Consider the following 19,658-nt stretch of genomic DNA (forward strand, 5'->3'; position numbering starts at 1 on the left):
GCAGTCACGACCAAAACATGGGATGTTTTGTCAAAAATAAAATATATTGAATTATCAACTAAGATGTTATGATAGTGTTTGGTTCAGTGTATATTCAAACTATTGAATCCTTAACTTTGAAATCAGTATGATCAGCTTTATGCCTTTTACATAGAAAGATTGGATTCAAAATACAACAAATCTCATAAATTATACTTAAAATATTGTTAAAATTGTAATTGTTATTGATTTACCTGTGAAAACATTTTAATAAAATAGCAAAAGAATATATTTACAAGGTAGATGTAAACAAAATCTTAATAGGTCAATATAACCCTTCTTATTAAATTATATATTATTGTGTTTCGGTAGTGACAAATTTGGGGAGAGGAAAAATATTCCAAAACTTTCTGAAAATACAACATGAGAATTAACTGCACAATTACTAGAAATGTGTACCTTGGATATTATACAATTTGCATACATACAAAATTTGTGGAAAAAGAAAAAAAAATGTCAAGATTTTTCTAACTCTAATTTTGAACCAATTCTGTAGAATGGCCATATATTTGTAATGTGAATGATCATTTTTGAATTTATAACTGTCCAGTCTGTCGTAGGAACCATCAGTGTTTCTCACTTCGTGCTCATAGTTTTGAATGAATACATCACATTCAGTCGGGCGGTCATATATGGTCTAGTTGCACAAATATTTCAACGTATCCGAATGTAACGCTGGGTACTTGGAGTGGAAGAGAGGAGACGCAGGAGTAAATACTTTAAATCTTTTAATGACAATCACTGGAGTGGAACAAACAATAAAGCTTAACATTATAACGTAACACTTCAAGGACTGACAAATGAATGAACAAAACTAGAGGGTATTTAAACACAAGGAGCTAAATGAGGGAATGGAATACAGGTGCGGATGAAGAACAGATGAAAGTGATGAGGGCAGTGAAACATAGGAGATGTAGTCCGGAGGAAAAGTTCAAAATAAGAGTCCTTGAAGAACGTGAGGGAGACTGTGACACCGAAGCTTAAATCAGATCCAAAATTCCGCCTCTGCAGATGGTTGGAGTGCCACACAGCTGCCATGCGACACTTCGTTTAAAATGACTGAAATCTGGTCTGTCATCTGTTGTTTATTGGATGCTGTGAATAGGCAGATTCAGTCTAGTAAGATGAAAGAAATTTATCTGCAAAAATATAGTGAGTATTTTTCAAGTTTAAATAAAATTGTAAGGAGTAAAAAGTTAAAAAAAATATTTGGAAATTTAATTAAGTAAAAGTACAAGTATTCTGCTTAAAATGCACTCAACTAAAGTACAAATCCCCAAAAATAATACTTAAGTATTATACTTATGTATTTTTACTCAATTACTTTACACCCCTGCTCTTTACATTTCTTACCAGAGGCACTTTTGATGGCTTCAAGGAAATCGACCCCATGCTGTTGTCATGTGACTCGGTGTGGCAGAAGTTTAACTCTTAAATGACAGTCTAGAGTCTTTTGAACATTATTCAGTCAGTTTAAATTAATTTAAATCAGGCATTGTATATAGTGAAGCCAAAATACAACGTCCACACATAATGCATATGCTTAATTAAAATATCTTATCAACTTCTCAGGAATACTTTTAAATTGAATAAATGTAAGTGGGATGTTTATAAATGATATTTAGCATAGACATTACTATGATAAGTTCACCCTACCAAATTGATCAACAAGACAAGAAGATCATAAGTGTCAAAAAGGCCAGCTATGACAGACAAAATTGAGAAACCCTTGAAATGCAACTAACTGTCCAGACATCAATCATGTCTTATGCACTTCACAGATTTGACTTCTTTTGGAGAGTGGCTAGCAAAAAGCCACTTTTGTAAAAGGCCAGCCTTCTTTCATGCCTGGTGTTAGAAGCCACATGACAAAAATTTTAAATGGCAGTTTTGTGGTCTGAAACTAAAATTGAGCTCTTTAGCCTGAAAGTAAAGTGTTATGTTTAAAATACACCACATCTAGGTAACACATTCCCTACTATCACACATAGTGGCGGCAGCATTGTGTTCTGAGGATGTTTTTCAGCAGGATTTATTAAATCAATCATTTGAAAAAAACTGATTGAGCAAAATACAGGCAAATCCTTCAAGGGATCCTGTTTCTTTCAGCTAGAGATCTACATTAATGAAAAATAAGCATGGGATTTGATGTGCACAAAACCAAACAGTTACACTGATCTTATAGAGATACTGTGATGCTAGTTGTGAAAAGCAATGGTAGCTTTTGCTTACAGCACATTTAATTGTGTTATTCAGAATAAATTAACATTTTGAGGTTTAAAAGAAACAAAAAGCTAAATAAATACATTTAGACGTGGTAAGGCTAAATGACCCATGCTCACTTGGTAATTTTTATACTCTTGACTAACAACAGCATATACTGTAAATGAAACAGTGTGTGGTTCCAAATAACCCTGAGAAAGAATACAGATATTCTTAAATGTCATTTTGCCAACACAGAACCCCATGATGATCTTCTGTGCATCTCACAGACATTAGCATGTAAGGAGCAATGAAGAACTAATATTGCTTCTCTTTTTTTTAATGATATTTCTCAGCTGCACTTGAACATATAATTGGGCAGAACTCAAAATGCGGAAAAAAACTGTGTAACCTTTTAAAGACATGGAGCAACACAGAACATCATTGGTTATACAAACAAATTATGATGTTACTGCTGCAAAGCACATTATTAATTCATCTTCATACATAACTACAGTGGCCCCAAAAAGTATATGGCCACTTAAGTCACATACATTTTTTTTATAAATGTAATTTTAGTATTTTACAGTATTAACATTTTAACAACACATAATACAGATAATTTAGAAAACAAAAGTGGACCCAAATAACTTGTGGGACACTTGTGGTCCGAGGAGGGACAAACCACAAACCGGCAACAGGGTGTTGGGTGCCCAAGGCTCATCAAAATGCGAGGGAAACGAAGGCTATCCCGTCTGGTCCGAACCGACAGAAGGTCTACTGTGGCACAAGTCACAGATAATTTTAATGATGGTTTCGGGAAGAATGTGTCACAACACACAGTGTATCGCATCCTGCTGTGTATGGGGCTGCGTAGCCGCAGACTGGTCAGGGTGCCCATGAAGACCCCTGTCCACCGTCAAAGAGCCTACAATGGGTACACGAGCTTCATAACTGAACCTTGGAGCAGTGGAAGATGGCCACCTGATCCAATGAGTCCCGTTTTGTTTTACATCATGTGGACGGCCGTGTACGTGTGCGCCGTTTACCTGGGAAAGTGATGGCACCAGAATGCACTGTGGGAAGACAAGCCTGTGGAGGGAGTGTGATGCTCTGGGCAATGTTCTGATGTGAAACCCTGGGTCCAGCCATTCATGTGAACATCAATTTGATACGTGCCACCTACCTAAACATCATTGCAGACCAGGTACACCCCTTCATGGCAATGGTATTCCCTGATGGCAGTGGCCTCTTTCAGCAGGATAATGCACCCTGCCACACTGCACATGCTGTTCAGGAATGGTTTGAGGAACATGATGAAGAGTTCAAGGTATTGCCCTGGCCTCCAAATTCCCCACATCTCAATCTGATTGAGCATCTGTGGGATGTGCTGGACCAACATGTCCGATCCATGGTGGCTCCACCTCACAACTTACGGGACTTGAAGGATCTGTTGCTAATGTTTTCGTGCCAGAAACCACATGATGCCTTCAGGAGTCTTGTAGAGTCCATACCTCGGTGGGCCGGCACTGTTTTGGCAGCACGCAGAGGACCAATAGCATATTAGGCAGGTGGTCATAAGGTTTTGTTTCATCAGTGTATATCCATTAAAGAACATGTTCTATCAAAAAGATAATTATCCATTTAAGGGATAAATATGAGAAACAATAACATCCTCAAATTATGCTGTGTAATCTAAAAGAACCGTGCCAACTAAATTCATGTCATCCATTTGCGTTAACTTACCACTAATTAATTATGTGTATCAGAACAATCCTGGTAGAGTGTCCTGCTTTATTGACATATTTTAAGTATGTAGTCTGTTTTGACTAAAGTAATTTAAACTTTTGATTGAAAATAATATTTTCAAACATTTACTCAGAATAGGAAATGGGCTACAATTGGAACTAGTGAAAGTTGCTTTCCCCTCTTCAAGGTATACTTTTAGATTCTTTATAAAGTCTTGGACAAGTCCCACTAAGCAACCATCTACAGTACTAAAAAAGATGACATATTGGTTGAAAAAGTTGCCTAGCTCCACTTAATTAATTTAATTATCGCCTCTGTGAGGCTTGTAATCTAGTAGGGAATGCAAGCTCTTCACTGTGTCCTTGTTCAAAAGATTATAGATATATATACACACACACACACACAACAGTGTTGCAAGTTATTTGTACACCATTACAGCGCATATTAGATCTTCAGTTGTCCACTTTATTGATCAAAAAACTGCTAAACAATTAAGCTTCATGATGTAGATATATATATTTTTTTAAATGTTCTCTCTTTTTAATATAGTTTAACTTTGTGACCCAATTTTTAGCTTGCAGAAGTAATGTCTATCCAATCCAGAGAGTACATTGATTTTTCTGCAAAGGAAGGCCTAACCTCCATTGCATTGTCTACTTTCTTCATTAATATGTCCAGTTTTTCAAAGCAATATTTGTATAATTTTCCTGACCATACACTTTGATTACAAAAATCAGCTATGGATTTTAGCTTCTTCCATAAAGGACAGTATTAAGAAAAAGGAAAATCAGAATTCAAATAACCATGCAAAAATCCTTGTTTTCCAAATATGATGTCATTTATTAGTTCAAATGTTTAAATGCTTCATCTTCCATGTTTGGCTTGCCTGAAGGATAGAAATTAAGGGTACAAAGATTATGTTAAGGGTGCTAAGGTTGTTCTAGCTATTCCAAGTACTCTTCTCAGTTTTTCTGACATGTTTGAAGACAGCCTTTTGTTTCTTCTCCTTTGATCCTTTAAGTAAGCCCCATTATTTCTCTCTCTGTTTATCAGTAATAACAGACATGTGAGGTCAAGAGCAGAGCAGAGTATCTCCTAATAGCCAAGCCCAACAACCTTTGTGGTTTCCCTGGTAATCTCTTTTCACTTAGCATCATTCAGTAACCTTTACTTCTTGATGTGATAAGCACCTTGCTCATTTCCCTTCCTGTTTCCACATTCCCCCTTTTTCTTTAGATCCGAGACTCTCCCAAACTTCTCCCCTTCACTTTTTCACCCTGTCTCATGTTCTCAGGAACTTTTGCTCTTTATTGACTTCAAATACTGCAACGTAATCATATGGGAAATCTGGGAGAGTGCAACTCGATTGGAACGACCCAATTTAGATGCATGAATAGGTGATTTCTGCCACAGCATTTCAGACCAACTGTTTTCTCCGTAAAAAGCATGGAGCTTTATTATCAAAGATGGAGAAATTTTTAAATGATTATTCCTGGTATTATTGACACAGGTAATTCTATTTAACGAACCGTAATTTGATTTAAATGTATTTGTCAGGTAAAAGCAGTTGACATTGACTCCATCCACAGTGCTAAGCTCTGTCTGCATAATGAAGTCATCATGCAGGCAGCACTTACTGATTTAGAATCAAGCATTAGTACATTTCCTGTGCCTGTAAAGCCCTGCTTGCTGATCACAGGTCTGCTCTCCTCTCTGCCTTTGACAGTGCTTTGTGAATATAGCATGTGTTGGCTGTGTATTCATGCATTCACTTTGTTCTACAGCAAGGAAAGAGATAAGAGAGCTCACCATGACACATGGATACAGCATAAAAGAAAAAGGAAATGGTTTCTAATTGAAAGAGAGAGAATACGAAAGAGAAAGTGGGTGCTTTGAGAGGACAGAAAGGGATTTAGTTTGTAAGTGCCAGACAAAACAATTAAAACCTATTAGTGCTGTCAGTTGATTATTTATTTTAAAATGGGATTAATCACGTAATTTCTCATAATTAATCGCAGATTTTAAAAGTGCTGAAATTTGACTCTATATATTTTTTTTTCTTGTCAAAATGCATTTATTTCCATTTTTAGGAAGAAAAAAAAAATATGTGACAATATAATGCTTTATTAAAAGTTTCTAAACAAAGTCTTCCACAGTATAAAGATAGAAATGCACTAAAATAGCATCAATTCAAGTAACACTAAAAGTGGGAGTTTCACTATTATAAATAACTAATCCCCTCCATAAATCTCGTAAACTCTCATCCTCCACAATATTAATCAGCTGGCAGACTGTGGCTATTTGCTTTGCTACAGCAATCATGCAGCCGCATTCATGATTCGTGTAAAGATGTCAATGACAGCGCCAAGCGCCACTTTGATCTCCAAATGAAAAGCGGTGCAGACAACGTTTCATTCTGTGTTTTCATGATTGTTAAGACTTGACCTGCTTCTGTGGTAATTTAATTGCACCTTACAGGGGCTGCAAAGTACTTGCTTTCTGTCACAAGTCTTGCTTTGCACATACAAATAGCGTTAAAAGGTCCTTTCCCATCACTGTTGTGTTTTTATTGTGGTGAGTGTGTCAGTGTAATGACTGCGTGCGGACACATCGCAATGGTTCCGCTCTAGTCTCACCAGTGTTTTTGCTGGTTTATGCTTTATTAACAGTAAATGTGTTAATTGTTTTATATATATATATATATATATATATATATATATATATATTTTTTTTTTTTAATCAATCACATGCGTTAACACATTAATTTTGACAGCTCTAAAGATTATTAAAGTAACTGTTTACTCAACTATTCCTTTAATACAGTGCAGAAGTCGTATGGATCAGTTCATGATCATTTGTTGCTTTTTTTTAGTCACTGTTTCATGGAAGAAAGCAAGTCATATGGGTTTAGAAGGACATGAGAGTAAATGATGACAGAAATTTCATTTTGGGGTGAACTATCCTTTTGCAGATTGAAGGCAAAGAATCTTTAAAACATCTTTGTTTTTATAAAATCTATCAGTGATAGACATTCAGTCTTTGGAACTTTCCTGTGTGTGTGCTAATGCCTGAAATCCTGTTTGAAAAAACAAGAAAAAAAAAAAGATTTAAGCACCAAAATGATAAAGTTGGGAAGTCATTTATTTATTTAAGGGAATAAAATAAAAATTTCAACTTGATGTACATGTTTACAGTGAAGCTTGTTCCTTATGGCATAACTAAACCCAAGTGTTTTAGCTTTATCACAGCACAACTTCATCCAAAACCACCTTTACTTATTCAGTATATAAGGACGTCATTCTCTGTTTTGATCCCTTTCTGCCTCTTCTGCTGTTTAAACAACTACAATTCCTGTAAAGGTTCACAGAAGGGATTATGATATTGTAAAAGACATGAATGACAAGAATGACACAAACAAGCAAAAACTCATCCAGGTTTATCCATGTTTGGTAAAGGAAGGAATGCAATTAGCTTAGATCAATTAGATCTATGTGGCTCCCACACAAGCACACACTGAGGCAGAGAGAAATAGAGGAAGTAGAGGATGTTGTTCCACGTAAGTGTCACTGTCAAGACATATTTATTTTTTGGTTAATCTTTCTCTTTGGATGTAAATGCACTAGAAAAACAACCAATTTTCAAAAGAGAGAGCATGTATAATGAATGTCTAGTGAAATAAATCAAAACATTTTGACAGATGATTTATGACACTGTCATGACATGTGGTTCATAATGTTTTTCAGGAGCCAGAGAGAACCATACAGAATTAATGAATGGTCCTTAAAAACAAAAATCAACTGGATATTAGTTCTGCAAGCTTTAAAGGGTTAGTTCACCCAAAAATGAAAATTCTCTCATCATTTACTCACCCTCATGCCATCCCAGATGTGTATGACTTTCTTTCTTCTGCTAATCACAAATGAAGATTTTTAGAAGAATATCTCAGCTCTGTACGTCCATACAATGCAAGTGAATGGTGACTAGAACTCCAAAAAGGAGGTAAAGTCAGCATAAAAGTAATCCATAAGACTCCATTTGTTTATTCAATGTCTTTTGAAGCGATCCAGTTGGTTTTCGGTGAGAACAGACCAAAACCATGATTTCATGATCATGATTTCAAGCTTGATTACTCTTCCTATAGCACAATGTATCACTCTATGCATGCGTTAAATGCTAGAAAATGTAATCGAGCTTGAAATTATGATTGTGTCTAGAGACTGCAATGGCAAGATGTACAGTGAAAAAGGGGTTTTGGTCTATTTTCCCCAAAAACCAACTGGATCACTACAGAAGACATTGATTAAACCAGTGGAGTCTGATGGATTACTTTTATGCTGACTTTATCTCCTTTCTGGAGCTTTTGGGGTTCTGGTCACCATTCACTTGCATTGTATGGACCTACAGATCTCAGATATTCTTCTAAAAATATTTGTTTGTGTTCAGCAGAAGAAAAAAGTCATACACATCTGGGATGGTATGAGGGTGAATAAATGATGAGAGAATTTACATTTTTGGGTGAACTATTCCTTTAAGTCATCAACATCAATGTTTTAAAGAAACTTCTTTTACAGTAGTTTTTTTTATTTCCAACTATTTAACCTTTCATGATTAAATGTACTATATAAACTTAAAAATGTCTTGACCCCCTTTCAACATACAATAATTAGGGCAGCTAGCTACAGTAGATTTGCTCACAGTTCAGTGATGGCATCTGAAGAAAATAAAAAACAGAAAACCTCCTTCCATTCTGATAAGATAATAAAAGAGAAGCAATTTTGTTTTTTTGCTGTTTTTATATACATATAAGGCGTTTGGATTTAACTAATTTTATTCAAGTCTAAATCAGTTAAGGAATATCATCATCCTGATTTAGCATGTTCCACCCACTCAGGCATTATTGTCCAGGGAAATTGATTCCAACAGAAAGTATAAATGTTTGGAAACTGAATAAATGCTGAAATGTGGAGCAGAAGCATTTAGTTTTATGATGTAATTATCACAACCCATTACTAAGCAGATCTAGTCTTTGATATTCAGATAGCGATTTCTTATTTATTTTATGTGCATGTCTGTCTTCAGCATTGATTTATCATCTATAAAGAGACATACTATGACTCTGGTAAAGGTACATGTAACCGTCACAGAAGAGTCGCTTCGCCACACCATCCATCTCTCGAGGTACCTGATTTGCTAGCTGAGCCAGAGGCATATGTAGATACTTCCCAACCTCAGGACATGCCTGCACCTCTGGGATATTGTAGCCATCTTTTTCACCTACAAACAGGTAAGTGCACGACTCACTTGTGCATTCTAACACTTTGACAGAATGAAGCTTACAGTCCTACAAAAATCTAAACCAAGCACATATTCCACACACATTCACTTACCAATCCTGTCAGCCATACTATCAAAGAAGATCCAGTCAGTATCTTGTGGTCCGTATTTAACAAAAGACACATAGTGACTGGTCTCTATGCACAGCACAGCAAACAGCTCTAGTTTCTCCCGTGGAGGAGTGCGTGTATCAGACCCTGAACTCTGTGAGTAAGTGTATCCCTGAGGAAGATGCAGGCTGCTAGGTTTGTGACATCGACGCTCCTGATGAGAGTGAACCTGAGTGCGATAGGTATATAAAATACATAAATTAAATTTTCTGTGAGGCATGTGTTGTGGGTTGCCTTCAGATATCCTGAAGGGTTAAAAGTAATAATATAATATCATATTTTAATTACATCAAAGAGAAAAGATCTGCACTATAATTAACATATCCTACTTTGCATAAACAGTCAGGTTGTGCCTCTAATTGCAATTACAAATTATAAATCTAAATGTCAAGAGTATGCAGATAAATGCAGAATGTATGCTTGGGTCCCTACCTGAGCAGAACATTTCACACAGAAGTATTTGAACCCGGTATCACTAAAAACTTGATCTCTGAAGCAATCAGCACACTCCTCATTTGCCAACTGACCACACAACACACACTGCTGAGGACCTAATAAACAAATGTATGTAAAGATCCACACATTAGATAACCATAGAGCAGAAACAGGAAAACGCAATGCTGGGAACATCCTGACATGTTGCTATTTAGATTCGATTTTAAGCCAAGCTACCATCAGAAAGAAGACTAGTGATATCCAGTTCTGTAGAAGGAATGATTTTTGGAAACATTTTGAAACTCTTCCCTGAGCGAGGCATGGTAAGAATCAAACAGGCAGGCACCTGGAGGCATAAAGAATAAAACATAAATAAATAAATCAGTTGCAATGAGATGTCAAGAAATACACACAGGTTATTTGTACAGTTTGGGCCACAATTTACTCCAGAAAATTTTAAGCAGAGATAAACAGCACCATCTGCAGATCAAATGTAGACTTTCAACAGAATGAGCACAAGCAAATGCAGAACTAAAAGTAGAACCTCACAGACAAAAAACACAAAACATACACAGAGAATTGTACCTCTGATAGTTTGAGACTGTTGCTGTGAAAGGAATGTTCCAGTAGCTGTTGAACAGTTGGCAGGACTAATGGATGGTTGTAATCCATAAAGATTTGGTAGAAGTAACAGCTTTGTACTTTGCCTTGGTCTTTTTTATTACCTAACTGGCTCCTGAAGGCAGAAAAAGTGTTGAAAATGAAATTATATTAATTTTATCTTAATTTACTCACCCTCATATCAATCTAAGGGTGCTTTCACACTTGGTTCGATTGCTTGGACCGAACCCAAATTCGTTTCCTCCCTTTCCCATTGGTCTCTGTTCACATCATATTATTTGGGTCCGAACCACGGTCCAATTACGTCATCAACGTGAGTACAAGCGGCAGCTGTTTACCACTGTAACTAGGTAACAACTCAAGTAGACGTCACTGTGTTAAGTGAAGTATTAAAGTTTGTCTCTTTGAATTTACCACGAAAACTTGCCATGCACAGAAAACACTTGTGTTTGTCTCCTGCGGATGCAATGAATGTGCAGTGATGTGATGAATATCACATTTGTATGTCGTGAGCCCGTGGATGCGTTGCAAGAGATCTGAAGAATGTGAGCTGTTTCTGAAGGTGATTTATTTGGAGACAAGGTATGAGAAATGCAGAAACGCTAATTATCCATCATCAGAAGTGGTTCATTTCCGCAATTTTGTACGATTGCGTTCATATCAGCAGCGAACAGTACCAGAGTTCACATGAACCATACCCCAGACCACCTTTTCTTGAAGAATTGCTCAGCTCTGTAGGTCCTCACAATGCAAGTGAATGGTGATCAGGCCTTTGAAGTTCCAAAAATGTATTAAGTCAGTATAAATGTAATCCTTAAGACTCCACTGGTTTAATCAATGTCTTCTAAAGCGATCCAGTTGGTTTTGGGTGAGAACAGACCAAAATATAACTCCTTTCCACTGTACATCATGACAGCAGTCTCCTTGGCGATCATGATTTCAAGCTCGATTACACTTCATAGTGCTTGACGCATGTCAGATGTCACTACAGGAAGTGTAATCAAGCTTGAAATCAAGATCACCAAGGAGACTGCTGTCAAGATGCACAGTGATAAAGGAGTTACATTTTGGTCTGTTCTCACCCAAAACCAACCGGATCACTTCAGAAGAGTCTGTTTATGCTGACTTTATCTGCTTTTTGAAGCTTCAAAAGGTCTGATCATCATTTACTAGCATTGTGTGGACCAACAGAGCTGAGAAATTCTTCTATAAATCTTGTTTTGCAGAAGAAGTAAGTCATACACATCTGGGATGGCATAAGGGTGGGTAAATGATGAAAGAATTTCCATTTTTGGGTGAACTATCACTTTAAAAACTAGACGGGACTAACAATAAGAATGGCCAGTATTAAAATTATCGTTATAATTATCTAATTAAAATGATAAATTATAGTAAATTATAATTTGTTAATAAAAACCTAATAAACCTTTTTTTTTTACTATTAATATACACAGATCAGCCACAAAGTTAAAACCACCTGACTAATATTGTGAAGCTCCCCCTCATGCTGCCAAAACAGCGCCAACCCGCATCTCAGAGTAGCATTCTGAGATGCTATTCTTCTCACTACAATTGTACAGAGCGGTTATCTGAATTACTGTAGACTTTGTCAGTTCGAACCAGTCTGGCCATTCTCTGTTGACCTCTCTCATCAACAAGGCATTTCCGTCCACAGAACTGCCGCTCACTGATGTTTTTTTGTATTTGGCACCATTCTGAATAAACTCTAGAGACTGTTGTGTGTGAAAATCACAGGAGATCAGCAGTTACAGAAATACTCAAACCAGCCCGTCTGGCACCAACAATCATCCTTGCGATTATATAATCAGCCAATCGTGTGGCAGCAGTGGAGTGTATAATATCATGCAGATATGGGTCAGGTGCTTCAGTTGATGTTTACATCAACCACCAGAATAGGGAAAAAAAATTATTTCAGTGATTTGGACCGTGGCATGATTGTTGGTGCCAGACGGGCTGGTTTGAATATTTCTGTAACTGCTGATCTCCTGGGATTTTCACACACAACAGTCTCTAGAATTTACTCTGAATGGAGCCAAAAACAAAAAACATCCAATAAGTGGCAGTTCTGTGGATGGAAATGCCTTGTTGATGAGAGAGGTCAACAGAGAATGGCCAGACTGGTTCGAACTGACAAAGTCTACGGTAACTCAGATAACCGCTCTGAACAATTGTGGTGAGAAGAATAGCTGTTTTGGCAGCACAATATTAGGCAGGTGGTTTTAACGTTGTGGCTGATCGGTGTACACTACCGGTCAAAAGTTTTGAAACACTTGACTGAAATGTTTCTCATGATCTTAAAAATCTTTTGATCTGAAGGTATATGCTTAAATGTTTGAAATTAGTTTTGTAGACAAAAATATAATTGTGCCACCATATTAATTTATTTCATTATAAACTAAAGTTTAATAAAAATAAAAAAAAAGGTTTTGAAATTGATTACTTTGACCAAATAATAAAGAAAAGCAGCCAATAAGTGCCCAACATAGATGAGAACTCCTTCAATACTGTTTAAAAAGCATACCAGGGTGATACCTCAAGAAGTTGGTTAAGAAAATGTCAAGAGTACATGTCTGCAAATTCTAGGCAAAGGCTGGCTACTTTGAAGATGCTAAAATACATAATTCCCATAGTTCCATTTATGTTATTCCATAGTTTTGATGACTTTACTATTATTCTAAAATATGAAAAATAATTATAATAAAGAATGAGTAAGTGTTTCAAAACTTTTGACCGGTAGTGTGTGTGTGTGTGTGTGTGTGTGTGTGTATATATTATATATATATATATATATATATATATATATATATATATATATATATATATATTTCTTTCTGACACACAAAATATGTTTGTTTTTTCAATGAGGCCAGTGAAAATATTGGCAAAGGACAAATCTTCTGGCCTGAGCAGACCACAGAAAAGTCCTTATTGTTGATCCCAGTATTACCTTAAAAAGCTTGAGCTACCATATTTTTTTGCATTAGAAAAGTATGAAGGACAGACACTGAAAAGGTGTTCTACCTCAGTTTGAGTGGAGGATCTAGCGACAGAACCTCTTGCATGATGAGAGAGAGGAACTCCTCGGGATCTGCACACAATCATGAAAAATACTGCATAAAAGCTTTTTTTTATTTATTATTAATTTAGTGTTGGGTGGAGCAATTATTTCAAACGACCAAGAGATCTTTCATAGATAATGAGATGTAAACACTTTGTAGGAACAGCTGTGTAATGTTTTGGATCTGTGTTTTGATGCAGACATAAATAGAGGAAAACTTTATCTTAAAGGAATAGTTCACCCAAAAATTATAATTCTCTCTACATTTACTCACCCTTATACCATCTCAAACTCAAATGGCTTTCTTTCTTCTGTGGAACACAAACAAATAAATTTTGATAAAGATATGATGTGAAAATAACACCAAACATTTCTCCATCAAAATATCTTCACTTGTGCTCTGCAAAAGAAAGTCATACATTTGAGACAGCATAAGGGTGAGTAAATGATAAGAGAAACATAATTTTTTAGTGAACAATTCATTTTCTGTTTAAAACCTGACATAATTAAACAAGCTGAATACCATTATGACATCAAGACAACAGCGTACCCTTCTCATCTGTGGTGTAAGTGGGGCAGTGGCCTCGTTTTTGCAGTAGCTGCCGAAGCTTCATCACACTCCTCTCTGGTACAAAACCTTCTCTGTAAAATGAGGAAAAATATTCTTACAAATATATACAAAAATTTTGCATTATCCAAACAGCTGACTGTGAAAACACATATATTTTATATGCTATGTGGGTGACTGAAACTGCTTTCAAAATTTAATTTTACAAAGGAAAGTACTCCTGTACTTAAAGGGATAGTGTAATCAAAAATGAAAATTCTGTTATCAATTACTCATACTTATGTTGTCCCAAACCCCAGCCACTTTCTTTGCATTCTTTTTTGTCCATACAATGAAACTGAATTGTAACCAAGGCTGTCATTCTGTCTACTGTAACATCTCCTGTTGTGCTCTATGGAATGAAATTTCATGAAGTAAATTCACATTTTTGGAACAACATGAGAGTGAGTACATGATGACAGAATTTTCATTTTTGGGAGAACTATCCCTTTAAGCCATAAGCTGACCTGCGGAGAGGGTTGACGATGTCCTTCAGAAGAGTGCTTTGAATAGGGTGGTCTGCACGTTGTATGGACTTAAAAAGCAGAGAATCCAGGACTGATGAACAGGAAAACAAACTGAAAGATATATATTTTTTTTATTGAGAAATTAATATATTTAAAGATATTTCAATTTTGGTTAATTTGTTTACTTCTATTTACTTAATGCTTCTATTTTGGCAATTGCTATTGAGATGATTCACATAAGATTCATACCTACAGTACGCAGTATATGACAAAAGTTCATCCCTAGCATTTTAGCTTGAACTGAGTTGAGTTCTAACCTGAACAGGGCAGAGTCCATATAACAGGAGTTGCAGTGACCCTGAATTCCCTTCATACGGCCAACCAATCTCTTTGACACATCTTCTGATCTAACAGGTGGTACATTCTCCTGTTCCAAAGATGCTAATGCCTCATCATGATCTGTTACAGAGAAAAAAAGTGGGGCACACAGGTACTGTAAAATGCAACTGTTACAGATCTGCCTTCCACTAGGTGGCAACATTATAATATTATTCATGACCACAATCTTCCAGTGCAGTCCTTATGAGAACTGAATAACACTCTATACTGGAACTCCACAAAATCCATGGACCACGATAACCAAGACAGGTCCTTACCAGAATGTCCATTAAACACTTTCTCCTTTGCACCAGAGAAACGGTCATCAGGCTGACAGGATGCCAGTTTCACAAATAATCCACATTTTGGAGGACAGGAGAAGTAGCGCTTTTTTTTAAATGTTCCATCATTCACTCCACAGGCATCCTCCTAAAAGTTTTTTTTTTTTGTATTAGTGTAACACATGGTGACTGCACATATCATGATGCTTGTAGTTTCATTTCATTTTCAGAGCTGTGAAAGAGCTAAAGGGATTCCTGAAAGATCAGAACATGTGCTTATAATGACTGTATATAATGATAATATATGCCAATATAATGAATATACCAGTTCCAGTCCAGCACGCATCTCAGGGAAATCTGGGAGAAATCCAATCCAACGGACAGTTCCATAAGCAGGTCCTTTACCCAGAATCACCTGCACAAGGGAGCCAACAGTAATTTCTGCAGAATCAGTAACATTCCCCATCTCTGGGCCCTGAGAAGTGTCCATTTTTTCACATTCATCTGTTCTCAAAAAACAGCATAAGGACAAAGATTTATGAAATCAACATCAACTATACTGACAGGATTGAATTTATTGTCTTTACGAGTGCCCATGCCCAAATAAAGTGACAGTTCACCCAAAAATCTAAATTCTGTCTATTACTCACCCTCATGGCATTCCAAACCAAACCCGCATGACTTTTTTTCTACTGTGGAACACAAAAGGAGGACTTACAGTCTGTCAATATTTACTTTCATTGCATCTAAAAATCTAAATTCTGTCTATTACTCACCCTCATGGCATTCCAAACCAAACCTGCATGGCTTTCTTATTTACTTACATTGCATCTTTCTGTCTAACATCTCTCTTTGAGTTCTATGGAAGAAAGGAAGTCATACAGGTTTGGGACGAGATGAGGGTGAGTAACTGACAACAGAATTAAAATTTTTGGGTTAACTAATGCTTTAACACTAATTTCCCCAATAACACAGAACAACACAGTGAGTGTATCCTGCATGAAAACCTGCAGTAACAGATGCTTATGTTACCTTTATTTAACAGCTCCTCTTTAATGACACAATCTAACGGAACTGTTATCTCTCCCCCCTGCTTCCCATCTTCATCCCTATCCTGAAAACAGACATACATTTATGTTGCGACTTTATTTTTTATTCCAACATTCAGGTGATATTCTTTCATCTCACCAATCCAGTTTGTGATTTTTGTAGGGATGCACCTATGTATCGGCTGCTGATATTTATTGGTCAATTATTGACAAAATTAAAACAATCTGCATATGGTTTAAAAGCATGATATGACGCTGATATGAAAAAAACATTGGTTTATTTATAATTAATTAGTAAAACACTTTGCGAAACTTTCATTGCACAATCCAGAAATAACAACAGCCTGTGTGGGTGCCTCATGCCACCCCCCCGCAAGATGCCGCCCTGGGCAACTGCCCATGTCGCCCATGCCTAAATCCGCCACTGAGGGAAACCATCTAAAACACTTTGAAACCAGCAGACTTTGACTTCTGAGAAATTGGTCTATCAATTAATGCTGCACGATTGACTGAATTAAGACTGAAATTGCAATATGCAATTGCGATTACTAAGCATGCATTTTAAAATATAGTCTGCATTCAGTGCTTCAGTCAGCGCTGTGCAAGCAAGCGGCGCTCTCTAGCGGTCTAAACGGCATAATCCATTATGCCACTATAATACAGAATTTAAAAGGGGGTTTTGTTCCTTTGGTTAAAACTTTTTATTTTTCCATGGTGTGGTTGACATTTCCATAGAATTGCACAACATATGCATAGTATGAATTTGTAATAATCTATTATAAACAGTACATACATGTGAAATGTGAGTTCTGTTATTTTGAACTGCAAAAACTGGAGTGCAAAAATGCTTTAGAAGTACAAAACAGAAAAATTTCATATCAATCATCATGTTGTTATATTTTGTTCTTTTTTGTACTTTCTTTATCTTTTCATCTTCTCATTTTCTTTCATTGCGGCTCCCTTGAAAATTTTGGCCTGTCATGTTTCTAACAGATCCGATCCATGTTTAATTACAGTTATTTGTTTTTAGAACAGTAAAGGAGCTTTTGTACCTCTTTGTACATTTTCCTAAGTAAAACAGTGATCTAATGACAAAATAAGATAAGTGGCAAAATATTGGTATCAATATAGGCCAATAGGATAGGTTTTTTTGTTTAAATCAGTATCGGCCAAATATTTTTCCTATCGGTGCATCCCTAGATGTGTGCTTAGATCTAAGGAGAGTGTTTTAACTAAACTTGTCAATACCATAGCAAGCAGTCATGACTCACAGTGGATATGAGAACCATTTTTTTGTCGTTTATGTTCATAACCATGCCATGGTGGACATATTCACGTTCATCAATAAAGGTCACTCTGTCTCCAACCATGAGTGGCTCAGTAGATGTCTTGGACAGGGGAACTAAAGGTTTAGGATCCATAGGTTTGACTCTTGTAAAAGGGGCAAAAATCCCTGAGTTTTTGGAACAATTGAAGTAGGTTTTGAAGTGGTAGGAGCCCTCATTCAGGCCTTTCCCTTTATCTTCACCCTGAGAAAGCAGAACATTTTGGACTGTCATATTAATCTTAAGAGGATTGTTTCTATTTCTTAATCTCCATTCTCTCTTCTACACAAGTACAAACACATTCTGATTTACACATACAAGCTACTCACCAGCAGTTCCACCCCAAAGAACACTCCTACTATAGGACATGAATGTTGAAAGTGAAAGGAAGGCGATGTGATACTGCCAATGTATCGAATCACACCTTTGAGCAACTGCCCATTATGTTCCACATATACCTGACTACCTTCAGACAGATCCAAAGCATTCTGTAAAGCCTCAGGGTCTTTCAGTGCTATTATTCGCTCCTCGTTGGTTTCAAGAGCCAGCAGTAATTCTGCTGACCTGCGGGTCAATGGGTGCAGAAGGCTTGCATTAAGGTGTGAATCTAACATTGAGCCCATACAAATTATAGGTACAATGTTTGTGTCATTTCTTTTTTTCAATGCATCATATCGTTCCTTTGAAATGAAGCATATTTCACCAACATTTAGGTAGCCATGTGATGAGGGTGGTTTTGCATGTATAATGAAGTACTCGTTGTTGTCGGCTGAAGTCATTTCTCAAAACTGTCACTTGGAAAATTGAAGTACTATGCGGGGATGGGCCTAAAGCACTGGAATCTCCCTTTAATAGTTATTCACTTCCTCTGAGCATTGCATGTTTATCCGTAAGTTATTTAAATGTTTCCAAGTAAACAAAACAAAATAACACTGGTAGACAGGAAGAGTTGTGTAGACACTCTGTAATGATTAAACAGTCAATAGTTAGTAATATTATCCCATGATAGTTTATTGACAGTTTGACCTGTCAAACTATACGGCAGATACAGTTACAGTAGCTTAAGTTAACAACAACTCAGTAGCAACATTACAATCTCATTGTGAATTGCGCAAACATCTGACCTAACATATAGCACGCAGAGATTTCTACTTACCGTCAGTTGCTAGTTACTACTTTCGATTTCTGTTTCCCAAAACGAAATTGTCGTATAATGCAAATTTCCAAATAAGGAATAAAAGAATACACTTAAAGTTATATGTGATAAAGTTATTGTCAGACGTTAGTAATGCAGTTCTGGTGTGTTGAGGAAACTATTTTCCAGTAAAGACTAAAATTTCTTATTACCAGTCGTCGCTCCAAACCAAGATTGCCGTTTGGACGTTGAGGAAGTGCGACACGTTGGGGCGGAGCGACATATGTTGCTCCACCCCTAAATACCGAATAGCTCCTACAGAAGGGGCAGTTCAAACTTGCAAACAGTGAAACGATTTAGGAGGAGGGGGTAACATGAGGATGTTGTCGTTGAGCGAGGTGAGAGAAACTGGTCGGTGTAAAGTATATATATATATATATATATATATATATATATATATATATATATATATATATATATATATATATATATATATTATTTATTTTTTTTTTTAATTTATTTTATTAACGCGATGTTCGAGAATCGAATGCAGCTTAATAGCTTGAGCATAGCTCAGTGTCATTCACAGCAAATATGAACCATACTGTCTTATCAGAGACAGAACGTAAGAAATAGGAGGAATATTGTAAGGGTTTCAATACATTGGCAGCTAGATTAATTGGATAAAACTCGCTCACAGGGGCAGAAGGAGAGAGAGACAGATACTTTCTTTCTCCAACAGCAGCAAGAGGCATATTAGAAGATGCCCACTACAATGCAGGCCAAATAAAATAATAAAGTTAATTTGTATTGCAGAATAAGTGCTAATAAAAAGTTATGGCAAAGT

At 36.5% G+C, this 19,658-nt stretch overlaps 1 protein-coding gene across 4 annotated transcripts; it reads right to left on the bottom strand.

Annotated features, from left to right (window-relative positions):
* Positions 1-846: 846 nt before the first annotated feature.
* Positions 847-19,071, bottom strand: cyldl (cylindromatosis (turban tumor syndrome), like). Of its 4 annotated transcripts, none has more exons than XM_051706312.1 (16): positions 18,006-19,071; positions 17,623-17,880; positions 16,335-16,416; positions 15,953-15,994; positions 15,628-15,806; positions 15,300-15,450; positions 14,961-15,102; positions 14,644-14,754; positions 14,120-14,211; positions 13,533-13,599; positions 10,455-10,605; positions 10,107-10,215; positions 9,867-9,985; positions 9,378-9,603; positions 9,173-9,264; positions 847-1,134 (listed from the first exon to the last, which is right to left on the bottom strand). In XM_051706312.1, the coding sequence occupies exons 1-16, from the start codon at positions 18,453-18,455 to the stop codon at positions 1,114-1,116; spliced, it is 2,292 nt and encodes a 763-aa protein (XP_051562272.1). In that variant the 5' UTR covers positions 18,456-19,071; the 3' UTR covers positions 847-1,113. The 4 variants fall into 4 exon arrangements, with proteins under 4 accessions (XP_051562272.1, XP_051562271.1, XP_051562269.1 ...); XM_051706311.1 differs by lacking the exon at positions 847-1,134 and adding an exon at positions 3,717-3,770; XM_051706309.1 differs by lacking the exon at positions 847-1,134 and having other exon boundaries at positions 8,433-9,264; positions 18,006-18,638; positions 18,833-19,071.
* Positions 19,072-19,658: the final 587 nt, after the last annotated feature.

The sequence above is a fragment of the Myxocyprinus asiaticus genome, chromosome 9, assembly GCF_019703515.2.
Source record: "Myxocyprinus asiaticus isolate MX2 ecotype Aquarium Trade chromosome 9, UBuf_Myxa_2, whole genome shotgun sequence".
Lineage (NCBI taxonomy): Eukaryota > Metazoa > Chordata > Actinopteri > Cypriniformes > Catostomidae > Myxocyprinus > Myxocyprinus asiaticus.

Excerpts from the sequence above, each read along its gene's own strand:
- cyldl (XM_051706309.1), bottom strand. The coding sequence starts at position 18,455 with ATGACTTCAGCCGACAACAACGAGTACTTCATTATACATGCAAAACCA. Across the intron at positions 13,600-14,119 it reads TTACACCACAGATGAGAAGG|ATCCCGAGGAGTTCCTCTCT; the intron begins GTACGCTGTTGT and ends GATTGTGTGCAG. Across the intron at positions 10,606-13,532 it reads GATCCTCCACTCAAACTGAG|GAGCCAGTTAGGTAATAAAA; the intron begins GTAGAACACCTT and ends TTCTGCCTTCAG.